General features: G+C 39.5%; 1 protein-coding gene across 1 annotated transcript; it reads right to left on the bottom strand.

Annotated features, from left to right (window-relative positions):
• Nucleotides 1–6,544: 6,544 nt before the first annotated feature.
• Nucleotides 6,545–12,704, bottom strand: LOC138135575 (toll-like receptor 6). Its single transcript, XM_069054332.1, has 2 exons — nucleotides 9,246–12,704; nucleotides 6,545–7,587 (listed from the first exon to the last, which is right to left on the bottom strand). The coding sequence occupies exons 1-2, from the start codon at nucleotides 12,548–12,550 to the stop codon at nucleotides 6,888–6,890; spliced, it is 4,005 nt and encodes a 1,334-aa protein (XP_068910433.1). The 5' UTR covers nucleotides 12,551–12,704; the 3' UTR covers nucleotides 6,545–6,887.
• Nucleotides 12,705–18,461: the final 5,757 nt, after the last annotated feature.

Raw genomic sequence — 18,461 nt, forward strand, 5'->3', positions numbered from 1 at the left:
ATTACGTTCCAAAAGTAATTCTGCGTCTTCATTATTTTTTAAATTAAAAAGTCGAAAATTCACGGCGCAGATGCGCCACGACGACTCTTTAACTCACTTAAGTGCATAAATTTGTTTTGGCACTTGGGGGTGGAAGAAATTTCCTCAAGGAAAACGCATGCTTGTTCCTGTTTTTCTGCAACTCGATTGTCCTGACAACAATGCCGGTCACGACCGGCTTCCAAAGTGACCATTACATATAAATTGATCCGTTTATGTCTCTTATAGGCCGCTTTTACAGGCAAGCTCGACTTCGAGGGGATCTTTATATTTTTATCAACACTTCACTTTAAACAAGATAAAAACACAAAACTGACACTGCATTCTAATTACGGACGTTCTTTCCCTTTTAATGCCTTTCTGATGTGATATTTATTGTTATTGACTTACCTATCTCAACAAGGCGGTCTTACCGTTTTAAAGGAATACTAATGCTTCATTAATTTAAAAAAATACTGATCCAAGATAAAGTTCCACCGTATCAGTTTAAATCAGTCTGTCGGAATAAACGTACGAGAGGCACCCTCGACTTCTCACTTCGTACAATGAGACTGTGGACCAAAGTTCGCGTGTGTGTATTTTCTTAAATTTAATTTTGTTGCATGTTGTGAAACATTTCAGGAACATATTTCGAGGAAATGAGAGGAAAATTATCGAAGCAACTCCATCCACATCTATTCGAAGGGTTAGTATCATTAGCCAAATAAAGAAATACGTAAGGTAAGACATACGCTTTTTCGTTCGTAGCCTAGTTTGACAATTTTCTTATCGCACCGTAGTTTTTGCAATGAATTTATTTCTTTTCCGAATTTTAGTTTATCTATTTTCGTTTTACAATAGTTACTTGTATATCAAGGCCGCGAAATCAATCTTTTAACGTACCGAGAGAAAAATTGTCGCTGAGGCCGCTTGCGGCCGAGGCAAACAATCTCGAGGATGATATTTTTTTTTTGGTTTTATCTATGTTTATTTATATATTTGTAAAAATTGTAACCCAGAAAACATTATATATTTTTTTAGCCTATTATCGTTTTGTGTTTAATGTCATTCCCTTTTCTTTCGGATTTACCTGTCTAGATTTTGCATTTTTTCCATTCGTACTTAATCTTCCTCTCCATTTCTTTCTGCTTTTTACTTGATCGACAAGACCATTTTTTATAAATTTGTGCCGAGCTCTGTTTGTAAATAACGACACGATGTAGGTGTTTTTGAACAGGAACTCTGCAATTTCGCCCATTGTGATCGTTGCAGACGTCTTCAGCATCTCCGTAGCCGTCGCATTGTCTCCGATGCAGCCGAGGACCACAATCGACGCAATGCCATGTTGATTGAAACTGAGGAATTTGTTTTGAATCATCTGGCGGCGATATAGCCTCCATTCGCAGTGCCCATATAAAAGGCATTTAATCCTTTATCACGCGTTAAAATCTTGAGAATCATTCAATCCGCATCAATAATACCGGAGTGAATTTTATAACCGGCTCGTCCCAGCAACGGGTTACTAATTTTTCGTGTTCGAACTCCACAAAGCGGTTCTCAGTGGGACGCCACAAGAACTAATTCTATTGCCGATCCATCAAGTGTCTATATTCAAATCTCTCACAAACCCAATCAGTTTTAGCAATCAGCTGGTTATTATTAATCACTTTCAATTTAAAGATGTTGACTTCCACGGGAAACTATTTAAAAATAACAATGATATCATAATAAACACTTTTCGATGCGGTAATTGAGTTTTGGGATCGTAATTGATGAAATAATGGACGCTTAATAAGGACAATGTAGACGTTAAGGCGCTCGATCAAATTAATTTGGTGATGATGCGATGCGGGACCGAACAGGCCAAACTATCTACAAAATAAATAAACCGATCACGAATCTTCGCCACTCATGTGGAAGCTGGACCAAGATGTCACTCCACATCCACCACCGACAAGAAAAGTGCCAGAGCGCCAACGATTTCACAAATCGGAGCGGCCGGAGCACCCCAGCGCCCTTCCCAAGGACCACTGCTTTACACCAAATATTACTTTTTTCTCATTTTCCTCAATTAATCTACATACAAATGACATCGACCATTATCTGTGCCATACCTGTGTACTTTTCCCAAATTTTTTCATCTTAACCCGTGTAAAAATACATTTGTATTTTTAGCACAATACGAGCAATATCACAAATGTATTATTCCAGTCATTAAAGGTTATGATCTGACATTTCAGTGGAATATGTCGAATGGATTATTGATTCCAAGATTCAAGGCCCACTGTCCTTTAATTATAACATTTTTTGTCAGTCGCGTATTTTGTATTTAATTAATTTCATTCAATAATTACGGTGTTAATAACACAAAACAATTGATTCATTAGATTAATCGAATTCTAAAAAAAAATTGCTGTTGGTTTCTTCAGATCCGAAGGCAATCGACACCTTCACCGTTCAAAGCAACTGAAAATAAACATTCCGTCTTTATAGCTGGTGCATGTTGACACATTTACAATTGACAGTTTGACTCCCAGCTTAATATGTTTTTTCGACAAACATTATCAGTGCCGATGAGCTGATGCAGATGCTCCACAAAACACAATGCGCATTAATGAAGAAATTTTAATAACGGTTGGTTTAGCTTGCAGGTTAATGTTAGTGGAGTGGTACATCGTCGAATTCATGTGGGGAACATTTCATTAGACGTATTGTGAGTTATTACAGTAAACCGTTAGTTGCTAATGATGCCAACATTACACAGGTTCGAAATTAAATTCGACCGCTGTACAGGTTCTCATTTTTTATTTTGAACAAAATTTGTTGCACCACAAATAAATCTCGTCGGATTTTGCAAGTAGCGGTGCACCATTTTGCAGAATTAACTAACTAGAATAATAACGGAGATGGAAATCGTGACCAATTTAAAATTCCCACCTGTACTATAAATAATAAAATAGCCAGCACTTACCGGCGAGTAACGATAGAATTATCAACTATTGCTTCCTGGAGAAGCCATAAGTCTTAATTTTGCGCCTCACAGGCTGAGAACCAATTAAGATAAATAAATAAGAGGGCGCAGAGGCGTTCGTTTTGAATCTGTTAAAGTCACAAGAGAGGTGCCACAAATAATTGATTTGTTCTGGTTTAGTGAAACTAAGTCGTCCTCCGGAAAACCGAAATTAAATCCGACAACAATGTATGGCTGAAGAAGTACCGGAGTGAAGCCAGTCAGGTGTACTACAGCACATCGATCTACGCCGTACTCGAAACGTTTCTCTATTGCCGCACTTTAAATAAAAATCCTCACTGCTAGAGCAAAAATGTCAATTACTGCGAGACGTCAACCAAAACGAATTTAATTCGGTACTAGCGCAAAAGGACAAAAACGCGAATCCAACTTTTGTGTACTTCTCGTATCGCAAAGGAATGATTAACAGAAATTTGTTTGATATTTGCTCGAGCAATTGAATGTTTGCTCAGATACGATCTCTCCATCGCTTTTTGCTAAATCCCAATTATGATAATAACACAACATTAGTCCAGCGCCGGCTAACCGCATCTGTTCCACTTAAAGACGTAAGTCTTAGTTTTCGTCATGATGTCCGTCATTAATTCGTTTTAAACAAACTGGCGAAGAGCAGAATCTACAGGTAGTGCGGCTGGATAACAAGGTTTGGTAGTTGGAGTCAAGTTACAAGACTAGGAAGTCTGCCAAAACTCCTTTCCGCAGCCCCCGTCTGTCTAACGACCCCATACACAACGTATCATTACATGCCACACACGTTCAGATTCACCTGCATTGTTATCGTACTGTTTAATAATCATTGAAGAGTGCGCACAGCTGAGGAGTCAAATTCTAGGGAAAAACCGAGCGAAGCGGCGGACCTTGAAGTGGAAACGCCAACGAACTATCGAATTATTTACAACCCCCATTTTGGCCATACCAGATAAATATGCAAGTCGGCACCGTTTTTGTTGTGCCGAAAGCGTTTATTCCTTTACGACGGGGTGAGCACTCAGCTTAGTTGCTTTATGGCTTTGGGACCGTTGCACTATTAATTGTAGGTGAAGTCCCGTTTGCGAAACCGTTTCCCTGGAAGGATCATATAAAACCGAGTCGTAAAATATTCGCTCCGAAGGGAAAAACACCCATCCGATTAGAAACACTTCCTGCGACAAAAATTAAAAGGCCGTCAACCTTGAGGGAAAAAAGGGACAAAAATGCAGAACTCATCCTAGCGTGTTAGTGAAGTGAATCCGATTGAAAACAGTCAAATTGGTTTGCAGAAGCTGAGCGGCAATAGAAGAAACGTCCAATTTTACACGCTCACAGTGCCGTTCTTTTTCCAACTTGCTCCGTCACACTGTCCGAAAGAACTAAACCAGATTGCACTCGGCCACGCTGGATTGCCCCTCATAAATCCTCTTATTCACTTGCATTATCTATTTATGTTCATTGCAGGCCAGTCCGGGATGGTGCAACCGGTAAATCCACGATTTCCTCGGCACGAGAAGGAAACGGATCCGCCGTATTTGTTCGTCGCTGGAAAAGTTGTTGTCCTCGGGCAACAAACGCACCACAAATCGAAATTGTAATTATTTCACATCGGAGATAAAAACACGTAATAATCGTCTTCGGAGATCGCTGATTTATAGATTATATGGTGAAAAAATAGCCGCTGTTTATTATTTATGCGTTTCCATGTCTCAGCTAATCCATAAAAAACAACTTTCAAACGCTGGTCTATTAATCACGAGATTAAGTCTATTTACAGACCTGGCCACCCAAACTTAAATCTGCATCATCTCGGATAAACGCCGTTTAATGGAATCTGACAGGATTATTTATAGGTGGCGGTAAGTTCGATTATTACCGAAAATTATCAGCACTTTTTAGCGATTTCGACGCGAAACACCCCAACCATTATTTATATCTCACCATCCAGCCTCCGCCAGAATGACTTTTCTTTTCCCCAATGATTCAAATGAGAAATTTCTCGCTTTTGGGGTGCGTATTAAGAACAGGTAGTTCTACCTGTGTGGCAGGGCTTAACGCATTTATGCTTAATAGTGTGCTGAGGTCGTCCTTGATTTTTATCAATGGGGTTTTAAATGTCTTTTGTATCTCGGTTGCGAGACAAAATTACCGGAACAGTTACTGCATCACTGTGTACCTGCAAGATTTTTTTAGCTGCACATTATATTCTATTTGACGTTCAAAACTCGAAACCCCACGAATACGGTAATTGGATAACCGTAGGAAGCTATTCTTCAAAAAACTTGTGTTGGTCGACAGCAACACTTACTCATCAGTGAAACTGGAAAAAACCGACGCTGAACAAAAATGTTTTCGGCCTCTATCTAGACCTCTAATGATTTTTTTGCGCAACCGTACGTGAAACGAGGCACTTCGCGATCTAAAACAGGCCGCGAAATCCAATTTCGCGGCCGTTAAAGTAAACGTAATTTTAATACATATTTGATACAAATCAGAGTGTCCATGTAATACTCTGTAGGAATACACGAAACTGAAGAAACATCGCTATCACTCAATTCTCGACATTTTTACGATTATTTACAAAATGAATTGTTTTATTTATGTCATTTCCATAGTGACATGTAAGCCGAAGTATTTATTGACAGTGAAGTAAATTTTAACATCCTGGAGATTGTGCTGCCTCGGCCGGCAACGGCCTCGGCGACAATTTTTCTCTCGGTACGTTAAAGAAGATTTCGCGGCCTTGATATACAAATAACTATTAGGGCGTTCTCAATATGTCATCAAACACCAAGGCACGAGTGATCTTTTTCTTTTTCTCCGAACAAATTTTTCGCTGAGAGTATTTTGAGTATAACGTCCCTGTCGCCTTTCGGTGATTTTGATGGCGTTAAACGATAAATAAATACCACTTTAACATTTCCATAATTTTAATTTAACTGCCATCATTAAAATTATCGCTAAAAACACCGAATTTATCTCTTCCAATCAGACTAGAATAAATATTTATAAAATGTAAAATCTTTTAAACAGATAAGTAAAAATAGTTCAGATGTTTTGAAATTGATTGGAATTTTCATTAAACCGCTAATTTAGCTTTCATAGGCCCTGGTATGCTAATTGCTTTTATCTGTTAAGCCAACGATACACGCTATAAATAGAATAATAAATTATTTCAATTGTTCAGTTAACCTTAGATCACAGTATGTACTTAAAATACGAATGCTCCAGTTTCAGTTATTGAAATAAAACTGACCTAGCCCACCAGCTGCTCCAGAAATTAAAAGGAATTAAACTTCTCGGAGCGTGTTAGAAATATTTATGTTCATATCGAAAGGCGTCATCTAAAGCGGAAAAAATGTGCTAAAACGTAACAGTTAAAAAATGTAATGCTGAAAAATATTTCGGCTATCACCAATCAAATCTTGGTGAATTTTTGTAAAGCAACAAGGAAAAAAATATTTTTTCTTCAGTTGAAGAAGTTTAGTTGTGTAAACTTTGAAAGGGAGCAAACGAAGAAGCTAATTTCTCTATAAAAATGTTTTAATAGTTTCAAAGAATAATGTACATATTTAACAGTCTTTACTTAAATATGGATAAGTATTATAAACTAGACTTATTTACAAATACTTAAAGTAGTGACTAATAAGCGTTCAGTAAGTAGTACTACACGTACAATATAAATAAATATCGTTTTCGCATATTTACACAATATTTACATGAATAATTTAGACATCATTACATCGTAATTATGAACTAGTGACATTTGAATAATGTATTTATGAAAAAATTCCCTACAAATTGCTTTATACGTCATTTAATCCTATTCGTTATAAGTAAAACAGCCTTTAAAAAAATCAACTTACATTCACACAAAGTAAGTCCTGGATTGGGGTTGGGTGTCGGGTATGGTGGAGTAGAGATGGTGTGGCACCTCGGGCCTGCACATGGGGTACTGGGTGTACTGCGGGGGCCGGCCGTCGATGGAGACGTAGCTGTGGTTGAGCTGCTCCGAGCCGTAGTGCTGGCTGCTGGCGCTGGAGCCGGCCTCGTCCTCGGTGCTGCGGGCCGACTCCCCCGAGACGTAGGTGCTCTGCGTGGGTGTGGGCGTGAGGGCGGCGGCGTGCACCCCCGGCATCGCCGAGTACTTGTACCAGGAGTCGGGCGCCGTCGGCGCCGCCGTGTATCTCGCGCTGACCTTGCACCGGATTTCCGGCTGATGATGCTTCTTGCTGCGCCTCGACCGGTTGCTGCTCGCTACGTCCGGCATGGCGTAACGCAATTTCTCCCAGAAACGGCGCTCGCCCCACCGGGTCACGGTGCAGGCGCGCAGCAGAGCCCGCAACTCGGGGTCCATGGGCTCGAGGGGGTCGCCGCTCAACACGCACACCAGCTTGTGGCGGTGAGCCGTGCGCAGGGCGGCCTGGAGCGCTGCCCGGAACTCCGGCCTCGACCATTCGTTGCAGATGAGCGCCGGCGACACCACGAAGATGACGCGGCGCGACGCGTCCGATGCGCCCACCATGGCGTCGGCGAGGTAGGAGGCGCCGCCGTGCAGTGCCAAGTCTCTGCAAAAGGCACTTCCGGTTAGCTTAGGGTTTTTTTAGAAAAGCGCTTTCAAATTTCGTTGAACTAAGATTTTAATAACTGTGTTTTTTGATTTTGCGTATTCTAAATTACAACAGAATTTCAATTAAAATTATTAAGTTTTTTTTTGACAATTTCTTAATGTTAGTCGTCAAAAACCGACATTTAAGCTAGAAGAGAGAAAAACTGTAAATGTTAGATACATAAATGAGAAATGAAAAAAATATGACAGCAATACTGAACAGGGACGTAATTACGAGCTCCTAGAGCCCGCAATAACAGACGGAGTATTAGGATTTCGCCACCCGGAAATAAAAATTTTCAAATTTAAAATCAGAAAAGTTTAAAAAAATCTTGTTGCTCTTTTTTTGTAGAAGAAAATAAATATCTATGAATTATTAGAGCTACCTAAATATGTACTTCCCCCAAATTCAGATTACAACAAATAGAAGGGAATTGCCTTTCCGTTTAATTTTATTACAGAAATCTATTTTGAGGATGAAAAAAAATGTTTTGATATTATTTCTTGTGAAAAATATATTAGAAACCACAAACTCAGCAACAAATATGAAAATAGCTCATTGCGTAAGTTAAATTATTTGGAACTCATGAAAAGGGCCGATAAAATGCAAAAAAATATTTAAAAAAAGATAAGATAAGATAAAAGGACAAGTTTCTTTACAACTAGTTTTTTAAAAACAATTTTTCAACTTGAGGCACTTTAATTGAAAATAATGGGAAAGTTAAGAGAATTAATATTAACAATAACAAACTCTGAGGTAGGTATGCTTAAAAGGTTTGCTGAAATTCATTCAATTTTCTTCTTCCTTCTTCCTCACCCAGGGCTAGTAATTGCAGCAAGTGTTGAGAAATTATTTTCAAGATAGACTAATGAAAAATTACGTGCGTACCACAATGGCACAAGTGCGGCAAATGATAAAGTGCGTAGGGAAAATTTTTACATTTGTGTTACCTAACGTTTGTGAAACTTTTTGTCACCCCTTTTATTTACTGCATTATATTATATATTTATGTCGTTTCTTAAATGACGAAGGCCCCGTCAGAAACCTTACGGCAAGCCCCCAATTTAAAGTTACGTTTCTGACATTAATTAAAAAATTATAAAATTAACCATGGATAGATCACACAAAAAGCTGAAATATTTTATTAAAAAACTTACGAAAGAATCAAAAACCGTGGTAACATACTTGTCATAGATTTTTGCATAAATGGACACAAATGTTTTTTGAGAATAGGCATTTTTTCCGCTCATTTTTTTTTTTATTTCTTCTCACAAGTTTCATAATTGATCTGTGAAAAATTCTTTCCGTCAATAGTTTTTGGTTTCGAAAAAAAAACAATGAACACGTTTTCTGTTTTGACTTTTTTTTTTGTTTCCCTAGAACACCTTATGAATAATAAATAGTTTAGTTTGTTTTATAACTTGTAACATGTTTGCAAGATAAACAAGCGAAATTGAATAAATAATGCGGTGCATTTTATTTCGGTGCGGCTAAAGCCGGCCCTGTCCAGACTCTATTGATTGCATTCCGGAAATAAATAATAAAATCGGTGTGTTTATCACCCCGAAATAAATTTGTGCCTGGACAGTTAAAACGAGCAGGTCTGAAGATCTTACCTGTTATGAAGGCATAGGGTGTGTCCGAGCTGCTCGAGTTCTGGGGCAATTATCCTGGCGGCCAGTTCCTCGTCCTTGTGACTGTACACCATGTAGCAGTCGTAGAGCCGATCCCGCTCGTCTTTGTTGTCGTGGGCGGTGGCGGCGTCTTGAAAGATCCGAATGCCGTACTTGGAGTGAGCCCAGAGGCGCACATCTTGTCGGAACACGAAGATGACGGCGGCGAGAAGGCAGAAGACGATGACGGCGACGAGTGCCGCCGCCAGCAGGGGCACGTAGCTGCCCCCTAGGAGCGGGTTGTTCTTGACCACTTCCCGTTGGATGACCGACGTGGCGATGGCGTTGTCTTTGTTATCACAGCGGGTGATCACGTCGGCGACGGTTTCGGAATCGTCCCGGTCAACGCAAAACAGTCGAGAGGGATCGCCTCCGGTTTCCCGGATCCAGATCTCGAGACGCCCTAACGAATTGCAGTCGCACGACCACTTGTTGCCGTCGAGAGTCACGCGCGGAACCGCACCAGGCTCGGAAACTTCCCAGTGGGGGATGAAGTCGACGATCTTGTTCTCGTCGAGCTTGAGCACCTCCAGCTCGTGCATGTTCTTGAACGTTTGATTGCTAACGTAGGAAATCCTGTTGTGGTCCAAATACAATTCATTCAACTTCTCCAGCTGATCGAACTCGAACCCGCGCAACTCCTCCAACTTATTATTTTCCATGTGCAAAACCTTGAGCGACTTGACGCCATTAAACGTCCTGTTATGCACCGCTCTGACGTTGCTGTTGTTCAAAAACAACACTTCCAGTTTCTTCTTGCCGATAAACACGTGACTGCCGAGCTCCCCCAAGTTGTTACCGTCGAGGTAGATTTCAGTGGCGTCCATCGGTATCTTCTCGGGGACATTAGTGTAGCCGGCGTTGCTGCAATCCACCACGTTACTGGACCACGTGTGGTCGTGATAACACGTGCAATTCGTGGGACATGTCATCTCGCAGTCGCAGGCGTCGAAGTCGCAACAGTGGCACAAAGCGAAGCAGTGGGTCTCGTAGGGGCACAAGAACTGGGACGGCTTCAGAGAGAGCAGCGGCTGCGGCGGAGAGCCTCTGGAATGGGTCAACTCGCAGTACACGCTGTCCAGATCCAAGACCTGCGGGTATTGGCGCAAGTTGCTCAGATGATTGATTCGCAAGAGCCACTCCATCCGGCAGTCGCAGTAGAAAGGGTTGCCTCCGATGTAGAACTGAGGCAGATCTTTGTCGTCTGTGACCGGGCTGAGGCTGAGAGCGGCGAGGTCGAGGTACTTGATGTCGTTCCCGTACAAGACCACTTTCTCCAGGTTGAATTTTTTCACGAACGAGTTAGGATGGACGCTCGTGATTTGGTTGTTGTTCAAGAAGAGCGTCTCGACGCTGTCTGGGATGCAGTTCTCGTGGATCTCAGTTATCGAGTTGAAACTAACGTCGAGCATTTTAATCTTGAGCGTGTTTCTGACGTCATAATAGTTTCCCAGTTCGGTTATTTTATTATCGTGCATGTCGAGCCATTCGAGGCTCGAGGGCAAATGGCTGAAGTCGAACCAGAGCAGCTTATTCGACGAAACGTTCAACCAAACCAAACTCTGTAAATTGGTGAACACGCCACTTATATCGGACAACTCGTTGGCGTCCAGTCTAATGGCCTTCAAGGTCGGATTACTAGCAAAAGCACTCTGTTCGACGTACTTAATTTTGTTGGATGCCAAGTTCAAGACCTGCAGCGAGGGCAACGTAGAGAAAGCGTCTCTCGAGATGTTGACGATGTGATTGTCGACGAGTCTGAGTCCGTACAACGAGTCCAACCCCTCGAACGACGAGTTATTGACAATTTCGATATGATTTTTGCCCAGATCAAGAGTTTTGAGGAAGCGCAACTTGCCGATACCGACCGGGACGCCCCCCAATCTGTTCCCGTTCAAGCCCAAGTCTTGCAAGTTGGTCACGTTCTCGAAAGTTTGCGGGTGGAGGTACTCGATTTTATTGGAGTCGAGGAGGAGCTGATTGAGGGCATACATACCGGAAAAGTGGTAGGCTTCGATTCTGGCGATGTAGTTGTGGGTGAGGGTGAGAGCGTGGAGGTTTTTCAGCTCGGCGAAGGCGCCGTCGGCGAGGAAGTCTATCTTGTTGTGCTCGAGGTTCAAGATCTGGAGGGTGTAGAGGTCGTGGAAAACGTTGGCGTCGATGCGCGACAGTTCGTTGTGGGCCAGGTTGAGGACGACAAGCCGGACCAGGCCGGAGAAGGTGTCGCGGTTGACCCAGTGGCTCGACAGTTCGTTGAGGGACAAGTCGAGCACCGTCAGCTGGTCCAGCCCCTCGAGGAGTCCCGGGGCCAGCACGCTCAGCGAGTTGTTGTGGAGGTAGAGGTGTTTGAGGTCTCTCGACGATTGGAACAGCTCCGGCGGGAGGGCGACGAGACAGTTGCTGGAGAGGTTGAGCGTGTTGAGGCTCGTCAAGCCGACGAGGGCGCGATCGCCCAGAGTCGAAATGGCGTTATCTTGCAAGTGCAGCTCCTCCAGCGATCTCAATCCGGATAATCCGTTGTCGGGGAGGGCGATGATGTCGTTGTGCGACAGGTCGAGCACTTCCAGGCCGCTGACGCAGGCCCTGCCCGGGGCCAGGGGCCCGTTCCCCCAGTCGGAAAAGCCGAGGGCCGACAGATTCTGCAGCTTGTTCAGGGTCAGATTCAGATGCGTCAGGCTGTACAACGGACAAAACAATTCCGGCGGCGTGCTCCAGATATTGTTGTCTCCCAAATCCAGACTGCGCAACTCACTCATGCCGAGGAAACTCTCCGGGTGCAACTCCAAAGTCATCGACGACCAGTCGGAGTTGTGCGAACGCAGCGAGAAGACGCGGAGCTGACGGAGCGACTTGAGAACTCCCGCTGGGATGTTCCTGATCTTGCAGAACTCGAGTTTCAACTCCTTGAGCCATCGCAGGCTGTTCAGGAAACTTCCGTGTTTGTTGCTCGCCTCCAGCGAACTCTCGAAGAACAACACGTCGCTGCATTCCAACCTGAGAACTGTCACGCGGTCGATCTGAGTCTGACTGAGGTTGCCCAGAAGGGCACCGGCACTGTTAATAGTCCTAATCCTGCAGGACAACACTGGCTCTTCCCTGCTGTCGTTGTTTTCGACCGGTTGCATTTGCCACTCGCAACCGCGTGGAATTGTCTCGATGCTGGTTAACGACCGAGATTTCACTAGTACTACACTGAGCAACACTGGCAGTACCACAGAATACATTACGACCACCTTGTCCAAACACATTGTCCGCTACTTTGAAAATATTCGTTAAATCATCACTAACGACCACCGCTGTAAACACGACCGTACGACCAGGCAGTCGAGAGCAGACACATCCACTCCCAACCAAACTTCAGTCGGAACTGGAGTTACGACACTGTTGCGCTCAGGCAGGAGTTGTGTAAGGGCCGTGGCTCCGCCTCTTCTATCCCCTCCTCGGCGTGCTATCAGGACTCCAGCTGTCTTGCTTTCAGCTGAATGGCGAATGTCACGTGTACTTAACGAATTTGAACAACGTGCAAACTTGCCGGCTAATCCCCACCCTACTTTTTATTAATAAACTAACAAACCAATCGCTTCATAGTAAGTTTGTTCGGGCTGCAGTCGCAGTTATGCAACACTTCACGCCGAACACATTAATCAGGACTTAACGCTCTTTTCATACAATTTTTCATCCATTGTTGATGTCTGGCTACCGTTCGACAAATATGACCCAAGTTATTGAATATTAACACAAAACGTGTCACGCTGCGTGCCTTCATTATTGATTTCTTCCGGAGATCTTTTACTAAAATTATTCGAATTTTACGTAGAGTTTTGCATCGAACTCCAGTAAACTGTCCACTCACTCAAAAGATAACAAAAGATAACTACTAACTTTTTAACAATTTATATTTCATATTTTATTTTAGATGTGTAGAATGACAGAAGTTTGATATTTTATGATGAGTACATAGATAAAGGCATTGAAATAAAAATATACAACTGGAATTATAATTGGATTTAATTAGGTAATTAAAACTGGCAGGTGGGTAGGTAGATATTAATTAATTCTGTATTTAGGTAAGCGATAAATTGACAAATTTCAATTAGAATATTATATTTGTAGTCTATTCCATCCAAGTAGATGTCGCTTCGAATGGAGAACATTTATTTCATACCAGCCAACGCGGCATTTATTATAAATAAATATTTATACATATCTAGTTATTTACTTACAGCGTTAAGGCTGTAAGTTCAACTTTTAGATTGTGTCAATGGTAACTAGCTATAACAACACGATTGTGCGAAAATGATATTTTTGTACCCAACTAAATTTAAAAAGTTAATTTAATCCAAACCAAAAATATCCATTTTGACTGATAATCGCAAGGTGTAATTACTAGATAATGTTTGTTTTTTACTGGATTCTAAACATGTTAAATAACAACAGAACAGAAATGTACTTTCTTACAAAATTTAACTTTTTTATAAAATGCTCGTTGGATACCTATTGGGGGATACAGAAATTCTCTTAGAGAACAGTCGTGCTTCAATGAATGTTTGTAAATTGTAAGATTTCATTACAGAATTATAAATGTTTCTGCTACTTCTAAAAGACGTTGTTAAATTAATCTAGTTATTAAACTTAAAATTTAATCTGTGTATATCAGACTATTGAATTGTTAATATATTTGTCAGTGTCTATATAATATGTGATACCAAAGTTAACCTATTTGTGATAAAGCCGTAATTAAACGATGATAATTTGTAAAATTTGAATTTATGTGATTGTCATTTTTCTCCCAGTTTTATTTGTCCATCGACTGTACAGTGGCGGACAAAAAATTTCGCCCACAACTGTCATTCCACTCACGTATGCTGTAAAGCAGCCTTTAGGAACGAATAACCTCACTTCACATGTTGCCATGTATCAATCAAATTGTGTCTATGTTCTTATGGGTGACAGGGTGACAAGAAAGGTTAAACTACACCCAATTTTTGTGAAATGACAGGAAAAGGGTGGACGAAATTTTTTGGCCGCAGTAGTACCTAGTTTTATTACAAGTATATTTTGTAGATGTCAAAAAAAAAACTTCTTTCTTTAATAATGTTATGTGTTCACCTATTTCTTTTTAATTTATTTTTTGATAAATAAGAGATGTGTTAAAATCTTTCAAGTAAATTTCAAAAGGATTTAAAAAATTATCGCCATCTACCGTTTAGTAGTTGAATATTTTTCGGTTGATCTAAAACCACAATCTTTTAGAAGCGAATCACTGAAAAGATTTTAGGGGGCTACCTGCAGTGACCTGATTTAGTAGCCCTTAAACGTAGAGAACTGCAATAAATGTATTCGTTTCAGTGTTATTTATTTTTTATAAATCATATAATGGGAAAATTTTCAAATAAAAAGTTATTTTTTATTGATCGAAAACAACCTTTATTTTTTCCTTGTTCGGTAATGAAAATGTTCTTGGAGTTTCCACACGGACTACCTCATGCCCAGCCTCATCAATTTATTAAAAATTTTACACAAAATTTAATTGAATATTCTGTAATACCGTTCATAATAATAAATAATCAAAAAATTAAATCTAGTCATTTATTGTTCTTTACCAAAAATATATCCAATGGGAGTTTGTCGATCAGAGTAGGTACTTGATCACATAATTTCAAAAATTCAAACATAATCATGGTAATCAAGAAGGACTGTTTTAGTTGGTAATAATGAATTTTATTTTTAAATGGTACAACTTTCAGTTGCTGACGGCTTGACACTGAAAATAATTGTTCTGTGTTTCAAATTTAATTTCTTATTGCAGTTAATTTTTACTCACATAACGTACCATTTTATCGCTGATAATGTTACGACAGATATCTGTCAAATTAACCCACAAAACATATCCGGTTGCAGTGTTGCAAATAGCCGAATAAAAAAATGTTCTTAATTGTATTGCGAACCCAAACAGTTCTTCTTGATCACCCCATGCCCATGCCCATACATACCGTGCGATCATTTAAATTTATAATTAGATCTTTTAATTTTTAAATTGGCAACATTTACTGTTAACAGCTTCATTTAAATTGTCAAAGTGACGCTTTATAATGTTTAAATATTGCGCGTTCAAATGAAATCCTGGGCTGAGTAGGCCTTGGAAAAATTAAACCGTTTAGAACAGTGTAAAGTTTGAATTTCCCGCCGTTCACCGTTTGACAAGAATGACATTTGTTTATGTTTAATTGGGACATAATTGAACATGTGAGAATAGGAATTGTTAAGTTATTCCATTTTTAATGTAAAAGATTGCAAAAGAAAGGAAAAAAAGAAAGATTTTTTTGTCTCTAAATTTTAGGTTAGCTGTCAATATGCTCCAATTAATCTACGCTTTAAAAAAGCACAACAATTGACGGTTTCCAACGCCTTCCCAGCCCAGGATTTCATTTGAACGCGCGATACTTTAAAACATTATTTTTTTTCTTCAGGAGATTTATTTTAAGGACTCTGAATGGTAGAAAGTATCCCATACAAGCTTGCGTAGAAGATTTTTGAACTGGATTCCCTAATTTTCCGGTTAAATCGAAGTCGGCGTAGAACACTTTGAACATTTGTTATAATTGTTAATAAAACTGCATTATTTTCTAGTGCTTCATTTGCTGTAAATCACAAGTCAAAACGATTGAACATACGAGACAATCCTAAACATCAACATACATATCCTCTCCTCTAACTTTACACAGCGAGGCAATTGCGAGGATCTGCACAATGTTGCCAATCTAATTTAAAAATCATAGCCTAGTCTAATTATAAAAAATAAATGATCACTCGTACTTATTCTGAACTCTGTCCCCTGAAAATTTAATCTTTTTTGTATCAGTAGATCATCTATTACATTTTCTTTTTCTATCAAGTTTATAGTGATGTAATATACAGTATGTCCCCGGATTGAGTTTACAAGAGGAAAATAGTAGTTTATTTGACGAGTTCTTGTGTAAATTGGGGTTTTTTGGCACGAGTGGGCCAGTTTAAAACGCGAGTGAAACGAGAGTTTTAAAGGCCCACGAACAAGTTGAATACAACGTTTTTTTGTTCGACGAGCCCCTTAGAGACTCCAAATCGCTTAAAATCTTTAAAATTAGCTTGACATTTTGACAAGTGGTGACATTTATCAAAATCTGTTCACACAGGAGAAAATTCTCAAATTCTGACAGTGTCGAACAAAAAAAAAAATATATTTTTGATTTTACGTAAAAACTTCAGAGGAATAACATTTTTTGCTTCATCTGAAACCCCCATTTCCGTTATTAAAATCTCAGTATTGATACACTGTATTCTTAAATTAATTTTTTTTTTAAATTTGGACTTAGAATTAATTTTTATGTTATAAATTTACAACTGGCCTGGTTTTTTGACAAACAACTTATTACTGTTTCAAAATGTTCTCTTTAGAACAAAGAATTTATTTAATCCAATGTTGTACCAGTTTTTGTCACATAATGACAAAATTTAATGAAAAATGTCCCAACAGTTATGTAACAGGCTTAAACTTCGATACAGGGTTGAATTATGTACAGAAAACGGCGCATAGTTAATAGAATAGTTTTATATTCAATTATCATTTGATTTTTTCAAAAAAAAAAAAAAAAAGTGTTTTCTACATTTTCTTTGATTTTAATGTTAAGTCTTCCTCTGTGTTGAAAAAGACAGAAATGGGGGGTTTCAGATGAAGCAAAAAATGTTACTCCTCTGAAGCTTTTGCGTAAAATCAAATATGTGTAAAAATTTGTTCCCTCTTGTAAACTCAATCCGGGGACATACTGTATAATTGTAACATTTTTGCAAATTCTCAAAATGATTTTGTCATTTTACCCCTCTTTAATTTTTCACGACCCGTTTACCATCTTTGTATTTATTAAAATAAACTTTTCATTTCATTTAGAAAAAATTGACCGTGAATAAAAAAAAGAAGAGCAGTTTTCTAATCATGGAATACCGAAAATTCGTATCTACAATTGTGAGAATAGTTCAGCATCTCCGAGACCATGGATCTTATAAATCCCAAATACAAAATCGTCGTGTTGCAAATGTGGAGGAAGGTATTTTGAGCAGTGTTGAAGATCAACCAGGTACCAGTTCTACAAGACTTGCACGTCAGCATAATATTTTGTTTAGCGAATATTAAAGAGCAACAATTAGGTATATCCGTAACATGTGCAAAAAGTTCAGTGTTTGCAATGTTTGTAGACAGGAATTTTGTGAATGGATTTTAGCACAAGACAACGCTGAATCAAACTTTTTGGATAGGATTGGATAGGGTGCCACAGACCACCGGACCATGCAAGGCCACTCACTCCTTCTATAGCGTACCTGCCGCACATTGTAAATTATAAAGAGTTACAAAGATTATAACATTGAATAAAAAGCTGATTATAATTGTGTAATTTTATTTGCACTCTTCTGTGTGGTTCACAAACCCTGTTGGAACGAATCTGGTACTGTTTAAATTGAAAAAAAAAAACAACGTAGGGAAATTAACGAGGTACGATCACGTGTTCTTGGTCATTTTTGAATCTCGCGGCTTTTATGTTTTTCATTGCGCATGTTGGTAAAAAAGAAAGAGATGGCCTCTTGGTGGGATTTTTGAATGGCTCACTCGGTTCATCACAAGTGATGTAATGAATCAATAATTGACTTTAAGTCAAGCCGGCAGATATTGTAATTAGTTCAGTTTTCTTGATCGTTGATTGATCACACCTTACATTTTGATCATACACTCGGAGAATTTTTATTTGTGTGCAGTTCCATATTCTAATTAAATCGTTACACTGCTATACTTTTCATGTGGTTTAATTAAAAAAAAAATAGTTATGTACAAATTATACCGTGTGAGCAACAAGTACTGATTGAGTTGGCAATAAATTCTGGTGATTTTTGGTGACTTTTATGTCATGTTCCAACGAGAAAACCATTTTATTAATAAAAGATTACAAAAACCAAGAAGTTTAAATTTGAAATGTAGCTATACCAGGTGTCAATATTGTCAATAAAACAAACCGAAATAGGTACAATTCACAGTCTTGAAAATTTTATGTAAAATTTTTTTTTGCCAACTGTAACAGTTATTGTTGCTCACCCTGTATTTATAGATTTAGAATTTAGATTGAGGTAAAAACG

The sequence above is a fragment of the Tenebrio molitor genome, chromosome 7 (genome assembly GCF_963966145.1).
Source record: "Tenebrio molitor chromosome 7, icTenMoli1.1, whole genome shotgun sequence".
Lineage (NCBI taxonomy): Eukaryota > Metazoa > Arthropoda > Insecta > Coleoptera > Tenebrionidae > Tenebrio > Tenebrio molitor.